This window comes from Notolepis coatsorum (genome assembly GCF_963971535.1).
Source record: "Notolepis coatsorum genome assembly, chromosome: 17".
Classification (NCBI taxonomy): Eukaryota; Metazoa; Chordata; class Actinopteri; order Aulopiformes; family Paralepididae; genus Notolepis; species Notolepis coatsorum.
The window spans coordinates 72,709,329-72,732,757 of record NC_140181.1 but is presented as its reverse complement, the minus strand read 5'-3'; the positions used below and the strand labels follow the sequence as shown (position 1 = coordinate 72,732,757).

The 23,429-nt window shown below is 42.9% G+C and overlaps 1 protein-coding gene across 2 annotated transcripts in view; it reads left to right on the top strand.

Annotated features, from left to right (window-relative positions):
• Window positions 1–23,429, top strand: part of calcoco1a (calcium binding and coiled-coil domain 1a) — an 80,560-nt gene that overhangs the window by 31,487 nt on the left and 25,644 nt on the right. The window contains exons 1-6 of one of the 2 annotated variants that reach the window (XM_084332886.1): window positions 1,845–1,981; window positions 3,352–3,517; window positions 4,328–4,430; window positions 14,680–14,882; window positions 15,107–15,319; window positions 16,782–16,930. In XM_084332886.1, the coding sequence (XP_084189012.1) occupies window positions 3,386–3,517; window positions 4,328–4,430; window positions 14,680–14,882; window positions 15,107–15,319; window positions 16,782–16,930 (800 nt within the window). In that variant the 5' untranslated portion in view covers window positions 1,845–1,981; window positions 3,352–3,385. Of the gene's footprint in view, window positions 1–1,844; window positions 1,982–3,351; window positions 3,518–4,327; window positions 4,431–14,679; window positions 14,883–15,106; window positions 15,320–16,781; window positions 16,931–23,429 lie in introns of those variants that run through there. The other variant, XM_084332887.1, reaches the window with a different exon arrangement.

Sequence of the window (23,429 nt, the reverse complement as noted above, 5' to 3'; positions counted from 1 at the left end):
ATGTTATTTAGGGTTAGGGTTAGTCTTGGTATATTTGACAGTCTGAAATGTTACATAGGATTAGGGTTAATATTGGTATGAGTTGGCAGTCTGAAATGTTATATAGGATTAGGGTTAATCTTGTTATGAGTTGGCAGTCTGAAATGTTATTTAGGATTAGGGTTAATCTTGGTATGAGTTGGCAGTCTGAAATGTTATTTACGATTAGGGTTAATATTGGTATAATTTGGCACTGGCAGAATGAAATGTTATTTACGATTAGGGTTAATCTTGGGATTTGGGCAGTCTGAAATGTTATGATTAGGATTAATCTTTGTATGGATTTGGCAGTCTGAAATGTTATTTGGATGCCGGGGGAAAATAGTACTCCTTATACGGTTTGAAGCCTTCAAATTAGCAAACCTAAGCAAACTGTCTAGAATTATTGCCATTTGCCATTTGTGATGACATAGGAGGATGGATTAGCTTTGATGAATCAATTGTTCTTTTTGGAGACAGGAACGCTGTCTATAAATGTACTGCCCAGTTTGTACAAGTTTACTCTTGAGTGGGGGGTAGCCAGACAGGGAAGAAAATAATTACTTTAAAAGTTGGTGTGACCTATATCCCCATCATAATGGTCTGTTTGATACATGGGAAGAAAGGGTGCTGGAAAATAAATGATTAAAATTGGATTTAGACTAGTAAAATATTGCACACATTCAAGGAAGGCCTATAAAATATTTGAAAAGATAGATGATATGTCCTGGAGTGGCCCATGTTGACAATATTCTAATTTGGGTTATATATACTGCATGTGTATTCATGTGAGGCTATTCCATCCAGACACCTTGGTCGGCAAACAATAGGTGATTGTACTCAATTGGTGATTATCATTAAACGGCAACAGTATACCCAATTAGCTGTGGCATTGCGCCATATTGGTTGGCAAGACATGGCTTTCAGGAGAAAACTGTGCATAGCTATTTAACATAACCCTATATCAGAAGGCTACGCTACCCTTTTATGTTTTGTGATCAATGAGTTTTATTATATGTTTGTGATACGGGGGATGAATAAACCAAATGTCAGACATCTGAAATTGCAGAACATTATCTGATATGTCACAAATGTATAGATAGCAGTACTGTCTATCTGTAATATGATGAATTGAAAATGGGGGACCCTGATGTAAACAAGACGAAAGTCTTTCTCTGGTCTGCATCCCCTTAACAATTGTGTGTATTGAGCTGTACTGTACCTACTGTATTGTACTTGTACCCATTCTGCAATCTGTTAATACAATTTTCAATCAATCAATCAATCAATCAATCAATCAATCAATCAATGTTTATTGTTGTGCATTGCAAATTGAACTATGGCTTCTGCAATATGCAACATAGTCTTCTATGGCCTGTACTAGATATATAAATAAATACTAGTATTTACATTATTCTCCGTGAAATGGTGAGGGAAAAACGCGTACGGTATGAGTAATACAAACATCTTGCTTGAACCCTCATGGCACTTCCATTTCGCATTGCCGCAATTAGATAGTTGTTTTTTCATCGCACTGGTGAGGTGCCACTATTCCATTGGATATTATACTTCGCTACACCGAACTACATCCAATGTGTGTTGGAAATAGATGAGAAAAACAACCACGGTCGCATAGAAGCATCACGTTGCCTTTAATGCGAACTTTGCCCTTCACTTTTGTTATTGGGGGTTGTAGTTTAAACCATGGCATTGAAGGTTTATGTCATCTGTCTAAGAACACCAACTCCCATGATTCAGTGGTAGTTCCGAAATTGTCATGCCTGTGTTTTGCTTTGGTTTTTGTTATTGTTGTAGGTTTGTGGCACAGCTGAGCCAGAGGGTAATATCACAGACAGTTGAGAATTGCCAAGGCATAGTTGTTTTCTAATGTAATGGACTGTGACTTGTTCATTTGATACGGGCGGCTTATTTGGATAATTTACAGGGAACCGACGCGTAAAAGGTAAGTGCGTTATCAAAGACTGTCGAGCAATATCTGCGTAGACCTCGCTTGCAATTAACAAAGCCTTGCCAAAATTGTCTTGGATGACGCACGCAATTATTTCAAACGCGCTGCACTTTGACAAGTATTGTTTATATTCCGCGGTCATATCAATGCACCGCCTTCTTGTTGCACCCGCAAACTGGCATCATTTCGGGCATTTTCTTTGTAACGTGCTAAATTAATAAAATTATTGTATCACGAGAGTAGAGGCCCAATAGTAGCACATGTTGTTCTGGGAGAAAAACATTGTTCTAAGAACGTCGTTACAATGTTATTCTCGCAGAACAACATGTGCTACTGTCGGGCCTCTATACTCTCGTGCAGTGTAATTTGAGCTTCCTAAAATATGGTGCTTATATATTTTTTAAATCACAAATTCACACTTCTCGAGCTTCTACAATGTTATATTGACTAATTTAGCCCCCCCCATACTTGCATACAGTAGGTTTAATTAAGCACATCGCTGCGAGTGTACGTGTGTCACTCATACATAGCCTATTATTGCTCATTAAGTATTTATTTAGATAGCTAACCTATAGTTTGTGTTAAATTGTATTATTTACTAGTTGTTTTACTCACTCTGTGGCCTTTGTTATTCGATGTCAGGCTAGGTTTAAAAAATAGATGAAAAATTACATTTAGCGTGAAATACATGTATTAATATGCTATATTCTATATTAATATACATTAATATAATGCCTACAACCCGTCTGTTTTAATGTGAGAGAGTGCATTGTATTAGCAAGGAGTATGTCATAGAGTCAATATGCACTATGTGGAATTAATTAATAATCACTTGGCTGCTGTGTTCCTGAACAGTTAAGATAACTGTCTTTTAATTCATCAATATACATTTTCAAATACACAGCCTGTTCAAATGCAACCCCCCCCCCCCCCCCTCAACACATACATACACAGGTTTGTTGAGTCTTAACAGCCACTGTGCATGTTGTTCACACATGATGGTGGTAATAACTTTCATGGAGAGGCGCCAACTGAAATAGTCATAGTGACAAGTAATGTTATATAGAGGTGTAATATGTCGTCGGGCTTTAACACTGGTAGTGTCCTTCCCTCAAGGCCCTTGTGTGCTCACAGAGGATCCTCTTACACTGAACAAACATTCTCTGACCATGTCTCTCTCTCTCTCTCTCTCTCTCTCTCTCTCTAGATTGCTCCCCAGTGATCACCTCTCACCTATTTCTCAATCCGCTCATGCCAGCTTGCTTATTGGTATCTATCTAGAGGTGTAGCGAACTGCAAAATAAGAAATCTCTCATTTCTGTTTTGTTGTTGTCGTTGTTTTTTTGTACATGTTTTTCCTGTAGGTGCTGAACAGCCTAGCTTTTGTTTTGCGTTGCCATGGAGACCGTGTGGCGGGTGGAGTTTAGAAACGTGGGCTGCAGCTACTTCCCAGAGAGCAGAGTGGAGTGCCACTACACCCTGAGCTCGGAGCACACATGGGCCAGCAACGACTGGATCGGCCTCTTCAAGGTACCGTTCTATACCGTGGTGATGACACAGAGGGTCAGATCCAAGGCACTGTTGACCTGTCAAAAAAAAGAAATCAAATTAAATCCGTTGTGTGTATTCAAGTACGGCCTGCCCCGAGACATTTTGATGAAATCACAACATCGTTACACCGCCGACGCCGTCGCACAATTCAGTTGAATTCTGTCTCTGAATTAATGACAACAAGCACATTTTCACTCACAAACCGAAATCAGGAAATCAAATATAATTTGTAAATGACAAGAGTCTTGGTCTGGTATCACCGTTACGTCACCATGCAATTCAATGCGATGAGCGTCAGTGAATTATGTGATGTTTATATGCGACCAGATGTCATGACGAAGGAACGTATGATCTTTGTGACGTCGGTTTCTTCCCTATGACCCTGCCTCTGTATCCAAGTTCAACATGATATCATTTTGGCGTGCGTGCGTACATGTGCTATGTGTCACAACAAATCGACTGAATCAAACAAATCGTTAACTGCGGCGACGCTTGGAAACATTTCACTGGTGCCGCTTAAATGTTCCAAAGCATCCAGTCTGACAGAAATACAAAAGAAGAAGAATTTCAATCAGAAGCGGAAACAATATTAGAAAATGCCCTGTTAAAGTGCACGCTTTAGCTTGATTTCAGTGTGAATTCATGTGATAAGTAAAATGCCAGTAAACATAAATGTAAATGTTCAGTTGTTTGCGGGTGTTTTTGGGATGAAAATGTATAATTTAGATGCATCGATTAATCATTAGTAGCAGCTCTTAACATGTGTGTGTGTGTGTTGTCCTCCCTCAGGAAGGATGGTCCTCGGTCAGAGACTACCACACGTTCGTGTGGGCGCTGTCCCCGGCAGATTACCAGGAGGGCACGGATGTCAACTGCTGTGTACACTTCCACGGTACTCAATCTCTCGCTCTGTAACTGTATTTTATTTGCCATAGTTGTAGTCGTAATCCATACTAGTACTCCGCTCAAGCCTACAAATAAAACCTTCAGGCGCGAGGATTGATCTTCTTGGAAATTGAATTACTCCGTTGAGGTGAAGGGCCTGTGACTGTCCTGTAGAGTAGAGGAGGCTTTTATTGTTTCCGAGTTATCTTCTGTCACAAAGGGCATTTTCCCCCACTGGGAAAAGTAAAAGAAAATATATAAAAAGAGAAATATCCTGCTTTGAGGAAGGCAAAGTTTCCCTCTTGCGTGCGCACACACATTTACACATACATTTACATTTAGTCATTTAGCTGAATGTTTTTATCCAAAGCGACTTACAAGTTCTGTACAACAAGTCAGCAGGAAGGGTACAACTCTGGCAGCTAAGGGTCAGTAACATTGTTTGTCAAACAGTGTTGAACTTGAGTGCTACAGACTTGAGTGCATATTAGCATAGTAGGTAATATAGACATGGTAGATTCCTTAGTAGCAGAGTGCATACTAGTGAAAGACAGTACAAGGCTAGTTAGAGCTGCCGCGGTATTGATATTTTCCTTACCGCACGAATTTGCGAAATATTTTCTACCGCCGCGGTATTACCGCACAGTGCGCACAAAAAAAAAAAAAGTTTGAATGCATTTTTTTTTTTTTAGTAGTCTACTCTTATAGCCTGCCTCTAGTCTAATGGCGCTTTTCCACTGCATAGTACCTACTCGACTCGACCCGCTTTAGGCACCTGGTACTTCGTTCCTTTTCCACTGCAGTCAGGTACTACTCCGTTTGTCTCCGTGTGGGGACGCAGGCGGCGCCGCTTGTGTACACTGAAAGCTCCGTGGGCATAGATGTCCGAGGGCTTGCAGCAAGCCAGAGTTTAACACAGTTTCAATCAATCAATCAATCAATAACAACATTAACCAGACTCTCGTTGCGTCTATTCTGCCAAAGCTAACGTTACCTCTCATTGTGTATTCTACCAAGCAAACCCGGGTTTAACGTTACCTCTCGTGTATATCGGCTGACGGTAGCATTAGGCTAATAACAACAACAAACTTAACACATCAGCGATCTTGTTGTGACACTAAACTCTCCGCTCGGGTTGATGTCGGTTTTGTTTCATCAATAAATAAGGCAGAATACACAGTGAATCCATTCTTTTTTGTTTATTGCACTTGGTTCTGTCGCAAACAAATCCTGAATGAAATGCATCCTTAGCGAGGCAGTAAAGATGGCGGCGCGGCGTTCTGTTTTCGTTCAGAGGCTACAAAGTGTGACGCGTCTCTCTTCTGACCAGTCAGTGGTCTGCAATGTTTCACATGCCTTTTCTGGTACCACTTCTACCCAATAGGGTCGCTTGGAACCGAGTAGGGTATATCTGCAGAGCCGCAAGCCAACTTTATTATTATGATAAAAAACAGCGGTGACGCGGTATTCAGCCTAACTCTGCGGTGAGCGTGATGCAACAGCGATACCGCGGTAATGCGGTTATCGCAGCAGCTCTAAGGCTAGTATTTGTTTTCATTTCTTTATATATATTTTTTCATTCACGTCACACACACATACAGACACATGACCTTTGTCATACGTCACCTCTCTCGCTTTCCTTCTCTTTCTTTCTCTCTCTCTCACACACACAAACACTTTAACACACTCACACTCTCTCTCTCTCTCTGTCTCTCTCACACACACACAGACAGACTCAATTTCAATCACTCATTGTCAGGGTTTCAATCAGTTCCTTTAGGAAGCAGGCGGGTGAGTAATGAGGACGAGGAAGACAGTGGCACAAAGCCTGGTGTGATTACGTCTCCTACTCTGGACAAGACAAGAGAGGGCACAGAGACCGGTGTCCTGCCCTGTCCCGTCTGGGTCAGTGGCAACGAGGCGTGGGGGGTGGTGGTGGTGGTGGTGATGGTGAGGTTGGCGGATGGGGGTGAACTCATGCAAAGCGGATGAAGTGTAAGCAGCACAGCGCTGATGGTTACTTATCACCAGTGATGTAGCATTTAACAAAGGAAATGATTGGACACATGCCAGCGAACACTGTCATGGTATAGAGGACAACTCGTAACCGTTGTCATACGTCACCTCTCTCTCTCTCTCTCTCTCTCTCTCTCTCTCTCTCTCTCTCTCTCTCTCTCTCTCTCTCTCTCTCTCTCTCAATTCAATGGGGCTTTTTCTTGACATGGGAATATGTTTACATTTAGTCTGGTCAGTTTGGGGCAAATATGGGGTCAAGGCTGCAAATCATGATTAACATTTGAGCCAATGTTTTTCTGTTCATTTAGGGTCCAATAAAGAAAAAAAAGCAAGGAGCCCAAAAGATTTGGTAGGCGAAGTCTCTGAAACAGCCACGCCCACTTTTTAGACCTGACATTTTGTATCTCGGCTCCTGGAAGTCGCAGAGAGTTGATTTTTGGGCTCAAAAGTTGCGGAAACACCACATTTATATTAGTGTCTTAACCTTTAGAGATATTCATGAAAAACCTTATTTATCTCTGAATTGATCAGCGCCCAAGCCACTTCAGCCAAATCTGCTCATGAAGGCCATGCAGTTAGTTTGGGCCAAAGTTCTAAATCATACTAGTGTTAGGTTGAGGCTTTGTTATAAGATGAGGACCCCAACAACCACCCAAGAAACAAAGCAAACCACTTGAAGTCCAAAAAAACTTTTTTTTATCCACTTTTCTCCTCTTTTTCTATTTTCCATCCCAATTCCACTGTGCCAATTCTTCCCTCCCCTGTCTTGAACGTTGCTCGCATATGCCCCCCACTGGCCGGTTGTAGGGAGGATAGAAGCCTTGCATCACGTGTCCCCTCCGATACACGAGGAGGCAGCCTGTCACATCTTTTCACCTGCCAGCGCGGACTCTCATTTGTGAGGTGTAACGTGTGGGAGGCTCACACTACCCCCGCCATTTCCTGTCTCTGCTGTGCAGGCGTCCCCAACGCGTGTATGCTTTTACCAACGCAGTTGTGTTTCCGGGTTCCCGTTTTGCACTCTGATTGGCCGCTGACACAGCGTACGCCCCCCTCGCTATGAGTGACGCGCGAACAGCTGTTTCCACGCGCTACACGACTTTCGTCTTGTTTACATCAGGGTGAACCCTGTTGCGTGCCACCACCCACTTCAATGACCGAACTCTCATATTTGCAAATGCATAACTATATCTTAAATTATGGCTATGTGTCTAATATGGCCGTCGCTTATCAATGACTTGTTTGCAGTCAACATTGTCGAAACGGATTGTTTTTTAATCGGTTCATTTTACGGATTGTTTTTAATCGGTTAATTTCAGTTTTATACCATTTTGAAAAACGCTACACGCGTACAGTACAGTACGCGTACAGTACAGCTCAATACATACAATTGTTAAGGGGATGCAGACCAGAGAAAGACTTTCTTCTTGTTTACATCAGGGTCCCCCATTTTCAATTCATCATAATAAGCGTGACTTTATATGTGCGCTAAAGTTCGCGTTTAAAGTGCTTAGAAATGCCGGTAAATGCCGGTTCATTCATGCTTTGAGGCACGCTTCCTGACGGGATTTTATAATATTGTATTTTATAATATTGTAGCTTGACAACGCTCTCAGCTGAGAGTCAAGAAACGACGCTCTCAGCAGTCATCTTATGCAGCATCACTTTTCACATCAAAACAAAAGTAGAACTGTAATGTGGAGTGGACTTAAACATATTTACAATTAGCATTTTATAAAGTAGAACTGTAATGTTTACTTTCTCAGTCAGTGCTAAGTGCAGCATCCCTTTTCACATCAAAACATGTAAAATATTTAAAGAACCATTAAGCAGTGTTGGGCAAGTTACTCATGAAGTATAGGAGTTTCGGAAAGCAGGATGAGAGAGCGGCTCATCTTTAACTGACTGCTTGAACAGCTGGAATCTGAGTCCATCTATACTTGCACAGTCATACAATCCAGTCTTGTTGTACAAGCTCATTACCCAGGGTTCAATAACTTCCATGCTGTTCCTAACAGTCTCAATACTAGGGCAGCAACTTAGTCCTCTCAATGTAGCAGTGAGCTCTGTCAACTTACTGTGGTTCATCCAGGCTTTGAATTGAGCATTCTTTGAGTGGCCAAAGAAGGCGCTCACAGAATCACAGCCACTGAAAGAATGGAACACAGGCATGGCATCAGCCACATCTCCACCAAGCTTCTTGTGTGCTTCTGTGATTGAGTAGAACTGGCATTTGTCCGGAACAGCAATGTCGACGAAGTTGCAAATCACAACATACTGACAGGAACTTCGTAGTGAACCCTAGTAGGATGACAACTACATCGGAGTCGACTGTTCTAACCGTAACTGACTTGATCCCCTTGTTTAGCATGTCCATCTCATGGCAAATGATGCGGTTGTTAGCCTCCTCAAGCATCTCTATGCGGTCATAAAGCTGGATCTCAACATTTTCGCCAACGTTTGCAAGGATCTTCCTGCCGTAGGTGATGCTGAACTCCTTGCTCCAGTTCCATGCATGTTCCTTAGCAATCCTGGCAAACATTAAATTCAGGGCTACCTTGTTGTCTTGATTAGACAGAAAACCTTCAAAGAATTGCTTAGATTCCGGCACGGTGTCATTCTCACTGAAGGCCATCTGTGAACTACCTGCTGACCCCCGATTATTCCTAGTCGCAGTCTTAATGTTCATAGTCTGGTAGAGGTCAGCCACAATGTCAATACGATTTGCTCCCTTATGACCAATCACAACACTGTTCAACACCTTGAAGACAAAGTCCCGGAATGTCATGCCTTTGGTAAGAGACTTCGCCAGGATTCGTACTTGCACAGATAGATCTATCACAAGTCCCTCTGAGGCTGTAGATTGAACTTGTACTCCGATGTCCTTCAGGATTTGAGACTTTTGGCTGTGATAAATGTCTCCATCCTTTCTTGACAGGGCTTCTGGTAAACCTGTGATTGAAATGAATAGTTTTACCAAAACTAAATTAGCACTGTCAAATCAATTCACTTATAAAATGAATAATTGAACTCACTGTATCGAGAATCTGGTAAGACGAAAGTTGCCTGCGTCTAAGACATTGAATAACTTTGAAATTATATCAACTAGATTTACCTGTGAATTCACCACCAAAGAGCCTCCTTGTCTCTTCTTCTCTTGATCTGCAGGCCTCCTTCAGCTTTGCAAAGGTTCCTTTAGGTGGCTTGATTACAGGGCTAGCAAGCTGGACTTTTGCACCTGAACTTGGGAGTTTCAGGGCATTTCGGGAGATTTTCGCACTAACATCCTTCTGAGCCATATACAAATCGCTCCTGCACAAACTGGTCATGCTGTGTTTTGCCAACTGTAAAAACAAGGCTGGCATCTTTAGTTACCACATATGGGAAGGGAATGGATGAGTTCAACCTCATGAACTGAGCTTGGTTGAAGGGGTTGGTAAGGATCCCCTGATACACCTTGAGAGTGTGGCTTGAAAACGTTTCCTTGAAGGAGTCCAGCATTTCTTTGTGTCCGTGTGCTAGATCTTGACCTTCGACCTCAGCTAGGTAGCACTGGATTTCGGGTAGGGCAAGTTCGAGTTTCCTGAACAGGGCTGTACACTGCGACGAGATGGTCGCAAATTGCCCCTTAATTTGGTCGTTGCGATTGGTAAATAATATTTGGGGGCGGGCTTGCGAGTAGTGATTTCAACCCTTGCATTCGCATTTCACTCCTAAATTATCCAAGGCGTGTGATGAAGCCACTCACGCGAGCTGAGCACTCGGGTATGATCAGCGGGGAAAATTGACTGAGCACTCACTCTGATAGACTGGCTGACTGTCTGTGTAACGTCAGTGTAGTGGTCCCGACTGTAGCAGGGACGGCGGAGCTATAGGCTAACGTCAGTGTAGCAGGGTTTCCGTTAGAAAAAATTGTTGCCGGTCTCCGTGACCTGCAAGATTTCAATCTACCGGACAAATGAGATTAATTCCGGTCATAGTTTATTGAGCTTTAAAACAATTGATAGGCTATATAAAGAATGTCATCCTCAAGGCATGTAGATTTAGAATATTATTACTTAAAACTAGGTTACTTTTGCGTATACAGTCATTAATTAATATATTCCAAATAAAATAAGTCCCTCGATACTCCGTGCTGCTGCTGACTTGAAATAAAATAGACCGCGTATGTGGGCAGTCGGTCCGACACTAAACAGCAGTCTGTTATAATCACATTTTTATGAGCTAACGAATTCCGTTATATTGGACATTTGTATTAATTATATCAAGCGAAGAACTGAGAAAGCAGAGAGACGGCAACATTATCGTGGTTTGCGTGACGACTCTCTCCACCTCGCAACGACTTATTTGCAAAGAGTATGGCGCTGCAGAGAAGCTGATTTAGCTGTTATTGGCTCTTTTCTGGGAACCGCACAGCAGCGCCCCCCACCCAACATTGGCTGAAAATGGCTGAATTGGAGTACTGCTGGAATACTGCATTGTGCTGTTGCCTCTCTGGCTCTGCAGCTTCACAAAAGTTCGCACACCCAGCACTAAGCTCTCGCTGACGACGTCGTTGTCATTATTAGAAGCAACGAGGAAACAAATGTAATGATCGTTTCGTTCATCGCATAGGCTATTTAATTTTAGCCTATTTTAATACAATTCAAATAATCAAATTGTGCTTAGACTCAGGGAATTATTTCCACCGGACATTAAGACCGGAGATATTAAATATGTCGGACTTAAACAGATTTTGCCGGTCAAATACCGGTAATTACCGGCTAACGGAAACGCTGGTAGTGGTCCCGACTGTAGCAGGGACGGCGGAGCTATAGGCTAACGTCAGTGTAGTGGTCCCGACTGTAGCAGGGACGGCGGAGCTATAGGCTAACGTTACGGGGGACGGCGGAAAAGCGGTCAAAGCGGACTCCACAACACTAGTTCCATTCGTGAGGAAAGGGGGTGGGTTATATTGACAACGCTTGACAACAGAAGTTTAAACATAACTTCATATTTATTGGTTATTCGTTTCTGTATCATCCACTTTCCATCTCTGTGTGTTAGACTCTTCCTGTTTACATTCGAGTGTGACGTCATCACCTACGGCAGCTTAGACGATCAAACCGCGAACCTAGAACAAAACCCGAGGGGGGGGGGGGGGGGGGGGGGGGGGGGGCTGGCTCTCTCGTTCGTTCTCGCCCCCTCTCTCTCTCTCTCTCTACATTCAATGATTTTTAAAGTAGCCAAACGTTACAGACAGTATAAATACTAACTGGATAGTTGATGATACACATTTAATTTCATTATCTGAAATATTCTAAAATCATTAAGTCTGCTATAAGCCATTATCCCTTTGTATGTGATTATTATCTCACAGTAGTGTGTGTGTATATATATGTGTGTGTGTTTGGCTAAAGTGGATAGAAAACACAGTACTGTGCAAAAAAAAGGCACCCAAGAGTTTTTATATAAATAGTCTTAGATGTAAATTTTTTTATTATTAGTGTGTCAGTAGACTACTCTTAGTACATTTTAATAAAAAAAAATTTAAAGCATCTTCATGGTTTAATAATGCAAACATATGTTGCAGGGACTTATTATAATCATCTTATTGGCGTGACTGTATGCATCAAAGGGTTAAATCAAGCATTTTTAAGTGCTTTAGAGGAAATGTAAAAATATCACGATATGCATCGTGATATGGCCAAAAAATATCGTGATATCATTTAGAGGCCATATCGCCCAGCCCTACTATAATGGTAAAAGTTATTTAAAAATGTGCCCCTAAAAAATATTCTTTGCCCCTAAATTTCTCATTTAGGGGCAAGTGTGCCCCTAGTGAAAAAGCTTAGCGTACAGCCCTGCTGAAGAATTCCTGATCTTCCCGATTGATGATATCGACGTATCCAGTGTCAGACTTGATGACCTTTATATTATGCTCCTGCTTTTGATCACATACAATCTTCGAAAATCGGTTACCTCTGGTGTTTACTGCGAAAGAGCCTGATAGAAATTCCTTGAACAACTCTGGGTGCCATTTGAGCTCTTTGAGATCCTGAAGAAACACTGATGTCCATCTGGCATAGTGTGTATGATCAAGTGCAAAGTAAAGAGGAATGAGCTGCTCAAGTCCACTGACCATCATGATGAAGTTGGCCTCCCGAAAGTATCTGATGAAGATAAGATCCTTCTTGATTGCTTCAAGGACATTGGTCCAGTAGTGAAACATGGGGCTGTTTTCATTGGCCACCCAATTGCTCCAAATCAAACTGTTGTCCTCTAGATGTTTTGCCTGGAATGCCTCGTCTCTCTTATTGGCCAGGACCACAGCCAGGATTTGAATGCAGTATCTAGCCTTCTTTATGGAATTCACATCACATACAGCAGTTGTCAGACCAGTGATGTTCAGATTAGCTGAGGTTAAGATGGTATCCAGGCCAGTTCCTTTTATCAACTGGCCAACACAGACCAGAGAAACCTTCTCAAGGTGCAGCCCACCCATAAAAGCAAAGTATGAATGAGAAAACTCTTCTCCCATGATACGCGATACACCCAGAGCGGTTTTGAATTTCAGCCGTAGCCAAAACGGGCATGGCGGAATGGCAGTGATTTTTCACAAATATCTGAAAAAGTAAAGGTTTTAGGGCATATGTTTGTTCATAACACTAATATAAATGTGGTGTTTCCGCAACTTTTGAGCCCAAAATCAACTCTCTGTGACCTTCAGGAGCCGAGATACAAAATGCCAGGCCTAAAAAGTGGGCGTGGCCGTTTCAGGGACTTCGCCTAGCAAATTTTTTGGGCTCCTTGCATTTTTTTGTTTATCAGGCCCTAAATGAACAGAAAAACATTGGCTCAAATGTTAATCATTTTTTGCAGCCATTATGCCTAAACTGACCAGACTAATTGTCAAACCAAGCATCAAAACAATCAAACTTAAGCACTTATCGAAACTAAAATTATTTACAATTAAAATATAGGTCTACTAGAATAAAGAAATATGTGAACATAGCAGAGCTGTGGCACATTGCAACTCTGTAATCAAATATACTATGTAGAAAATCTCTAAATAAACGTGAGAATTGTGCAAAACATTTAAATAAAGATGCATATATCATATGTGTACATGTAAGTAAAGATAACTTGGTATAAACTTTATACTAAGTTCTCTGTCACACAAACACCTTTTAATTTGACTGCACCCTGTGTACTAGAGTCTAGTGAAGCAGAAACACTGCAACGGAAATACAGTATACATTACAGACATTAGGGTATAGCCGATTAACCCCTGTGTGTGTGTGTGTGTGTGTGTGTGTGTGTGGTCAAGACCGGGTGAACAACCACCAGCTGTGACCAAAATTAAATAATTTATTTAGACACGGCAGTGTCTTGTTTTCTCAGAAAGAGACCATGCTTTGTTGAAACTTGTATGAAGCTAATGCTACTTGGATAGATAGATGGATAGATATTTCTATTTGTCTTTGGCTCCACCATGGTTGCAATCAACAAGACAACACAATACAAACGCCACACAGGCACAAAAGACATTGGCCCAAAACAGCATTGCATTACAGCATTGTACATTGAATTTATTTGGTTAACTTGAAAAGACGGATTAACTATTTGAGGTGTGCAGACTACCTTTAGTAGGTTTGCACGACGTCCTTGCTTATCACTATTATTGAATACTATAGTATACTTGGTTTTATTAATCCCCTATAATAACTTGGTTTTATTAATGCCCTCTGGGGGAATCCGCCCTCTGCGTTTGACCCGTTCTAACTCTCTAGGAGCCGGTGGCGAGCCTCACGGTGTGGCGCCCGGGGACCCGCTCCGGTTACATCCAGTTGTAATGCCAGTGCCTTGGTCAAGGGCAACGGCAGGGCAATGGCAGGATATACCTAGCATGCGTGTGTTTTTATGATGTGGGGGAAACCGGAGTTCCCTGAGGAAACCCACACAAACACGGGGAAAACCCGCACAGAAAGGCCCCCTGCTGGGGTTTGAACCCGGGACCTTCTTGCTGTGAGGCAACAGTGCTAACCACGGTGTCACGTGCACTATTATTCTGTTATTAATTTATTGTTATTAACCATAGTTATGAAGATGCAGAGCATAAAAGCTATGATAGGTCGGTGAATATATAGTCATATGTACTGTATGTAGTAATAAATAATTGAATTAATGACTGCTATGAAATGTAATGCGTTCTGCCTGTAAGCAAATTGTAACCCCCCACCCATCCACTCATTTTTCAGCCTCCTACCTCCCCAAGACCAGTTCCCAGGAGTATCAATTTGTGTACATCGACAGGAAAGGGGAGGTGTGCTCTCGCAGCTCCAAGTTCGCGTTCTTAGCCCCCAAGCCACTTGAGGACCTGGTTACTCTAGAAGAAGGAGCTCACGGAGGAGAGGAAGGCACAGGCATGCTGCTGGTGGTGCCCAGGGCTGAACTACTGCAGGTGGGCGGACAACAACTACTAGCAAAGCAGAGCTTGGAGAGAGAGAGAGAATATAGTGCAGAGAGAGTACATTATCTGGCTCCTTTCAATTTAGCAGAATGAATGAGCATTGATGAACTTGAATGCGTTGGGAAAATCAATAGACCGTTTCAAAAGGGTGAAAATGCAATGATGGATTTCCCTCTCTCTCTTCTCCCCTCTCTCCTCTCTCCCATCTCCATCAGAGCCGCCTGCAGGAGTGTCTTCGGGAGCGGGCCGAGCTGCTGCAGGCCCGGGAGGCGGTGGACCGACAGAAGGAGAGGGAGCGGGAGAAGTACGAGAGGGCCAAGGCGGTCTGGGAGCGGGGGCGAGGGGAGCTGGAGAGCCACGTCGCCGGGCTGCAGGAGGACCTGAGGCGGAGCAGGGAGATGATGGGGGAGATGGAGCGCATGCAAGAGGTGCCGTATGATAGGCCAGGCAAATAAGACGGGCGCAGGGACCGGTTGATTATTATGGCCACTCCACCTGTGTCCCACGCGCCACTCAGCTTGACATTGTTTCCGGGAGACAAACAAAACATCTGTCTGAAACTAATTACATCCTGTTATTTTGAATAATATAGCGTCAGTGATTCGATTATGGCGGCCACTAGTATTCCAGTAAAACAAATAATTAAATTATAAACGTTATCATTTCAATGACTGCATCAATACACTCAAGCGTTTAGTCTAATCGTTTTATTCAGAAGCACTGTTCAAATCTTTTTAGAAAAACAGTTAAAATGCAATCTTGAGCTCAGTTTCAGTGTGCAGACATGCCTATAGTGTATCACATTTATATACAATAAAATGTCCTACATTAACACTTTGATTGCCTAAGGCTAAATTCATGATATACCATAGGTTGCCAGCTCTATTTGTCTATGTAGAAGTTCCCCTTCTTTGCAGGGCTATAACTTTTTAAATTCTATTGCTAAATTGCCATTATTAGGGCCCATTCAATGTCCTATATGTATTGTTCAGGGTGTATGAACGTTAAACTTTTTCATTCACATATTCATACTAAAATATGATCTAAAGTATAAGTATGTCTTCATCTCTTTCTGCAGCTTTCTCCAGAACGTGATTTATAGCCCCAAATGCATTATATTGATGATCAAATACAGTTTGATAGCAATCGGTGCGATATAAAAAAATCCAACTGGACGGACTTCTGGAAGTTACTACACGTAATCTGATGTTGACCGGATGGCCGAGGGGGCGTTTATAATTCCGTGGGCAGCGTTATACCATTCATCTAATGTGGGTCAAATGTTCATCATAGCAGTTAGTATCGTACACATTGAAAAATAACGCTGAATCTTACCGTATCTTCCTCGCGCCGTTGGGCGATGAGCGTGGAACAGACATTTTCCTATTATGGGATATAGAAATATCCGGTCCATTTCCAGGTTGTATAATAATATATACGTCCAAATCATGTTGTTTTTTCGAGTTATTTGCAGCGATCGATGTTCACTGTGTGAAGACTGAGTTTCTCTAACACTAGCGAGTGCCCGGACCCCATATGGAGTGAGTCCTACCGGGTTAAAGGTAACATCCGTTTTTTCGATCTGCCGATCGGCCACCAGATGGCGGTCTTGAACCGCTAGAGGATTGAGAGGAGATCACACTTGTGTCTCAGGGCCCCGGAAAGGAAATATGATTCCGATCACAGATTTTTGAAATATTGATATCAAAGACGAGTTACGGCGTCTTCGGCAACTTGAGCATGGCAGGGAAGGACGCCTAAAAGCGTCTTCCGGCAGTTAAAGTGTTAATATTGATATTAATATTGCATTGATTATTTTTTACACCTTTGTCTATATCCTGGATCCAGAGTAGAAATGAGAAACTCTCTATTTTGTCTGTCTACTGTTAGGAGGTGCAGGCTTCAGGAGACTTCCTGGCCCAAGAGAAGAGTGCCTTACAGGCCACAAAGGAAGCCGGCGAGCAGCACATCAGAGAGCTGGAGGATGACATCAAAACCCTGACACAGAGCGCTGCGGAGAGAGAGGCCGAGCTGGAGAGGTAAGACGCCATCTTTCCTTCTGCCTTTCTGTTCAAGTTTCGTTTTATTTGTCACATATAATACATCTCATATTTACATTATATGTGAAATGCTTGGTTCTGTATGACCCTCCTTAGATTGTGCTTCATACAGTGAAAGACTAAGGTCGCTTTCACACAGGGGCTGTTTGGTCTGGATTATCGGACCAGAATTCGATAGTCCGGTTTTTCGGGTTTGTGTGAATGCGCGTCGAACTCGGTCCGCGGACCAAGCAGGCGAACTCTGGTCCGCCTGAAAACGTAGGTCTCGGTTCGCTTCATCGAACCAAACACGAACCAAATATAGGAAGTGCTAATTATTACCACTGCTCGCAGCATTCAATGCAAAACAAGCACACTGCATCTATCTCTCTATCTATCTATATATATTTTTTTTTTGTTGATCCACTTTTTCTCCCATTTTTTCTATATTTTCTCCCATCCCAATTTCGTATCATCCAATTCAACCCTCCCCTGTCACGGACGCCTCCAGCATTTCGTGGCGAGCGCCTTGCCCACTACGCCACGTAGCCGCCCCTATCTATCTATATATCTAACTGTGCATCTTGGGAAGAAGGAAGAAAAAACGCAGCTTATTATATTGTTATTATTATATATATATAACAACGTGGTGTACAAGTTGTTTAGCGAGAGGATGGTGGTAATCGGCTTCAATAGAACAACTCGCCTCCGCTGATCTGGAGCCAGGGCTCGCAGTCCACACACAGACACACACACACGCGCGCGCGCACACAAGGGCTCGCAGCCACACACACATTTCCACTGTCCAATAGACGAGCGCCCTTTTCGACCGCGTGACATTGTTCAGATAGTTTGGTGCGCCTGACAGATTGCTATGTGAACGCAGGCGAACCAAATGAAGAATGCAACAATGTTGCAACTTCACCACCAGAACCGCACCGAGTCCACCAAAACTATATGTGAAAGCGACCTAAAAGACCAAAACGCTATACAAAATATAGAATATACCAAACTAAACTGCAAAATGCAAAAATGAGGTAAATCTGTACGAATAAATAGATAAAATACGGTGAATAAGTGAATGTTTAAAGTGAGTGTGTGCATGTGGATGTTGTGTGCAATGAATGTAGAATGGATGAATCTATGTACCATGTACACAAAAAGTCACAGTTCGGTAAGTACTTCGGTTTTGAAGTGACAAGTTATTATGTTTTGGTGGGGGGGGGGGGGGGGGGGGGGTGCGGCAAACACATGAAATTGCCTTTAATTTATTATGACGTCAAACGTGTAAACAGTGGCTAATTGGCCACAATTTCCTGAACAAATTAAGGCACATAAAGGCTATGGATGTGCGTGATTAAACAGCTACAACTACACTAAGTAGCAGATTTCAACTAGGCCAACGCTCTATGGTGAATAAAGTGTTTAGCAATAAATTGTAGGTGCTCTTGGGTCTTTGGGAGAAGAAGACTGTAGAAAAGACAGGATGCCAGGCACTCAAAAATAAATACGGAAGGAAAACCTTTTTAAAAGCCTTTTAATTGTGTCATGGCTACATAGTTAGATGTTTGGACCAAGCTGGTCTTCATCAGTGTTAGTGAAGTTGCTACAGGTTTATATAGAGGAGTTCATCAACACAGGTGACCGTCATACATTGGTGATTGAGCAATCAATCAATCAATTACAGATGAGCATATCAATAGAATCGCAACATGACATTAACCTCTTAACGGGCACCCAGAAAAGTGGCAATTATTTTACTTGAACTTGAGGACAGCATACCTTTTTTGCAAAGCTTAGCTTTATACTTTATACTTATAGCGCATGCATGAGCCTGGTCTGTTTTGAAAGATAACATTCTGAAGTTACTAATGCAAAAAAGGAAAATCACTTTAAGTGCTAATGAAATAGAGTAACAGAGCATAGAGGTCTGAACTTAAAGATAAGATAAGATAAGATATTCCTTTATTGATCCCCTTGGGGAAATTCAGGCATCATAGCAGCATGGGGGGGAGGGGGGGAGGGGTACAAGTAGTAAAACAACACAGTATACAGGTAGTAAAAGACAACACAGGCAGTGTAAACAATTTGATCAATATGGTCAATATAATTTACTATCTGACTAGCTGAGGAATATTCACATTATTCACAGTGTCACATGAGGTGCAGTATGCAAGAGGTAGTGTTATAATTTACTATCTACTGAGTGTACATTAATCAAAGTACCAGGGTAGTCTACTTTGTCCCCCTTGGGTTCCTATAAGTCCCAGGTCAATGTCTGGTAGCAGTCGCTGTCGCTGCCCCCTGTTGTGGGGCCTGGAGGCTGCTAGTCGCTGCCCACTGTTGTGGAGCCTGATGGCCGCTGGTATGAAGGACTGTCCGAGGCGGTTAGTTGAGTGTCGGGGGGGGATGAGTCTGTGGCTGAACGAGCTTCTCATCTTGACTAGCTCGTCGTAGAGGGGGTGGTAGGGGTTCTCCATGATGGCATCCAGCTTCCTTATCATCCCCCTCTCTCCCATCACCTCAAGTCTAGGTAGCTCGACTCCCACCACGGAGCTAGCCTTCCTCACCAGCTTGTTGAGCTTGTTGGTGTCCCTTGAGTTGATGTAGCCTCCCCAGCATGCCACAGCATAGAAGAGGATGCTGGCCACAACAGACTGGTAAAAAGACTGCAGCAGTTTGTTGCACACATTGAAGGACCTGAGTCTCCTCAGGAAGAACAGCCTGCTCTGTCCCTTCCTGTAGAGGGCCTCTGTGTTGTCCGACCAGTCCAGTTTATTGTCCAACTTGAGTTGAACTTGAACTTGTGTACTCAAATTTTTCTGTAGTGGTTGCAATATAAAAAAGAAAAAAAGCTGTAAAACACTGCGGATCCATAGCCTGAAGTCTTATGTAGTACTGGTCAAAATTTTATAAAAATCTGTTCAGAAATGGGTCTTTGAGAGAGATCCGGGTAAATCATGCAAAAAAAAAATCCCAAATCTCCAAAATCCATTTCCTCATCCACGGCCATTCATTCTGAATGATCATTTCTGGTTTTCGCTCATCAACTTTCACCTAGATCCCTTATTTGCACCCCCCACATGGGGTATCATTGGAAAGGTACACTCATCAGCGGATGATTGGCAGTTCTGGAGCGTCGGCAGTCTCGGGTGGTCATCTGACGCTCGGCACGTAAAAAGACGCTTGCCTGACATATCGTTATGTAACTCGAGAACCGAGGCACGGATTTGGTTGAGTGAAGTGGCGTTCGAACGGCAACAAATAGATCTTTCGAACAGTAATTGATATGTTCGGCTAGAAATGCAGCCCGAGCCGCTAGACACTCACAAAGTGCCGTGACTTTCGTGCGTTCCGCGCACAGGCATGTCGGGACGTACGTCCCGGTGCACATTATGTGGTTGAACACCAAACAGAAAATAAGTGTATATCAGGGTATCTTGTTTTTCACATAGAAATAACAATTGGTACATTATATAAAATAATAGAAAACATTTTCTTAGGAAATATTAGAATGTCTTCATTCAAACCAGGGTAATTTAAAGGATAACTCCACTTTTTTTTTAAATTAGCTTATTTAACATCTTCCCTGGAGTTAGACAAGAAGATGCATACCTTTTTTGTCTCTGTGCGTGCATTTTAGCTTTGGGAATAGACGCTCCGTTAGCATAGCTTAGCTTCATCACTGGAAGTGGGGGAGGACAGTAGCCTTACAGTGCCTTACAGTGTATTGCAAGGTCTGACATTGACCAAACTTGATATGCATGACCTTGGTGGGCTCTAGGTCAACTCCTGAAAAGGGGGTCAATGTCAGACCTTGCAATCAAAAGTTAGGGGCGCACTGAAATTATGGCAAGGGTTATTAGCCCCCTAACTTTTGATTGCAAAGTCTGACATTGACCCCCTTTTCAGGAGTTTACCTAGAGCCCACCAAGGTCATGCATATCAAGTTTGGTCAATGTCAGACCTTGCAATACACTGTAAGGCACTGTAAGGCTACTGTCCTCCCCCACTTCCAGTGATGAAGCTAAGCTATGCTAACGGAGCGTCTATTCCCAAAGCTAAAATGCACGCACAGAGACAAAAAAGGTATGCATCTTCTTGTCTAACTCCAGGGAAGATGTTAAATAAGCTAATTTAAAAAAAAAAGTGGAGTTATCCTTTAAGGCATCGAGACAGTGAATCCAAAATGGTTCTCGTTGGTAATTATTTTTTACAACAACTACACGTTTAAAATGTTTCTGCAACTAAGAGTCTAAACAACTAAGAGACACCTAAAATACTGTTCGGTTCGACTATTTTGATAAAACCAGCAGTTAAATGTATGAGAGCAGCTGTAGTTATATTTTGATTTGTGCATTCTAAAACACTGCTGTTCTTGAACGCATCCCTCAGCTGGCTCTCTCATAAGAAGAAGTCTTTATTTGTCATGCAGCAAACGCACACATGTAAGATGGGCGAGACACAGGAACACACACGCATGCATTGGGTCGCCGAGAGCAGACATGATAAGGGGGACCAATCCAAGAGACCTCCTGTCCGTCTTCGTCGTGATTTGTTCTGCATGTTTTTCCATTGAGTTTCTCTTTTTCTGGAGGGGAAACCCTTGTGAGCATGGGGAGAACATGCAAACTCCACACAGAAAGGCCCGGGAGATACCCCACCTGGGTACCTGGCAACCTGGTCCCCAAGCAGGAATCGAACCCAGGACCTTCCTGTGACAGTGCTAACCACTACTCCACCGTGCCGCTCCGTAGAGTCTTGCAAAGGGCAAGTATCGGTCCACTGTGACGGTACGATGATGTGTACCAACTAATGCTGGAGCAGCCTACCCAGCTGTGTAACGCTAATGTTAAAGTTTAATGGAGTTGGGAATATCCACAGCTGAACAGCCACCGCGTGCATTGGGAAATGGTGATATCACTGAAGGAAAACCATGTCAGGTATGACTGCGAGTTTCTGGAGATGATTGACAATTTCAGTAGCGGCAGCTGTACTGTATTACTGATGCTTCCCCACTTAGCCTAAGCATTTCAAATAGATTTGATATGGTCAAACTCTGCGAGGCTGGTCTGTGCTGAGATGCTAAATTCAGTTGCTAGGATGGCTCCGACAACATCTGGATCTTTGCGAAAGTTATGTCACCAGGGGGGAACTTGGAGATGTGAATTTAACTTCCGCATACAATTTAAGTTCCGTTCTGCACTTCCATGGTTAAAGCCGGACAATTAACTCGGTTCATACACGCACGGAACGGAATCTCCTGTATGATTCGGTACAAATACGTGCACCATTACACCCCCTAATGTAGCCTGGTAATCCGTTAATGGAACTAAATGAGCTCCACTCCATGTGAAATTACCTCATTTAAACATTATGGGAAATGTCCTCTCTGTGCCTTGAGTAGAAAGCTATCCGACTGCAAGCTAGCCTAGCTTAGCACAAAGCGGAAGCGGATATGGATCAGCAAGCCAAGCTTAGGAGAGGTGTTTTTGGCCAACAGCTAGGCTAGCTGATCCCATGTTTGAGTGAGATAGCTCTATGTGAACTGTTGACTGTGACCGAGTGGATTTGAACCTGGGACAAGGTTCCCATGGTCCCAGGTTCAAATCCACTCAGTTACAACTGCATCAGATAATCCAGTGCATGCTTCCACACACCTGATGGCAATGGGACAACGGAGGACTGTGTTAAAGGGGAATGTTGCTGATTTTCGACATTGACTAAAGGTATTTGACTTACTTTCAGGAAGTACTATGATGATATAGGGCTGGGCGATATGGCCAAAAATGATATCGCGATAACGATATCGAATATCACTCGATATTCGATATTATCGATATTGTTATAAGTATAAAAAAAAAATGTAAACAACAGATGTATGTTTATTTTGCAGCAATTCTTTGTCGTTGCCGCCATCTTTAGTGTTACATCCCCTCACACTCCAGTTCTCAGGCTGCAGCTGGTTTGAAAGCGAAAGTAAACCGGCTTCTCTGCTGGCTGTGGCTCCAGGGGGCGTCTATACTTCCCACAAGCCAGTTGTCCTTTTGCGCGATCTGATTGGCCACTGACGTTTCTGGTCATGTGACATGTGCGCCCAATTGTGTGACGGCAAGTTCTTTGGACGGTTAAGCTTAGACGCTCTTTCGAAGTTGTTTTAAGGTTAGAGTTTGTCTTAGAGCATGGCGATAGAACGCCAGCCCTGATTCCAAACTCGAACCTTAACCAACTGCGAAAGAGACGCCTAAGCTTAACCAGTGATAAACTAGGCGTTAGGTCGTTTGCAGGCTGTTCGACGTGGAAATGGGCTAAGACACTGCTCGTCATGCGATTGGGCGCACATGTCACATTTAAAATACAGTTTGAAACCGTCTGTACACAGTAGGCTATGTGTGCTAGCAGAGCTAGTCTCCAGTCACGAGTCACGGTGCACATGTGCGGTGGTTTGTCCACCAAAAAAGCGCCAAAACATAGAAAAGAAACTAGCAGAGCCAGAACT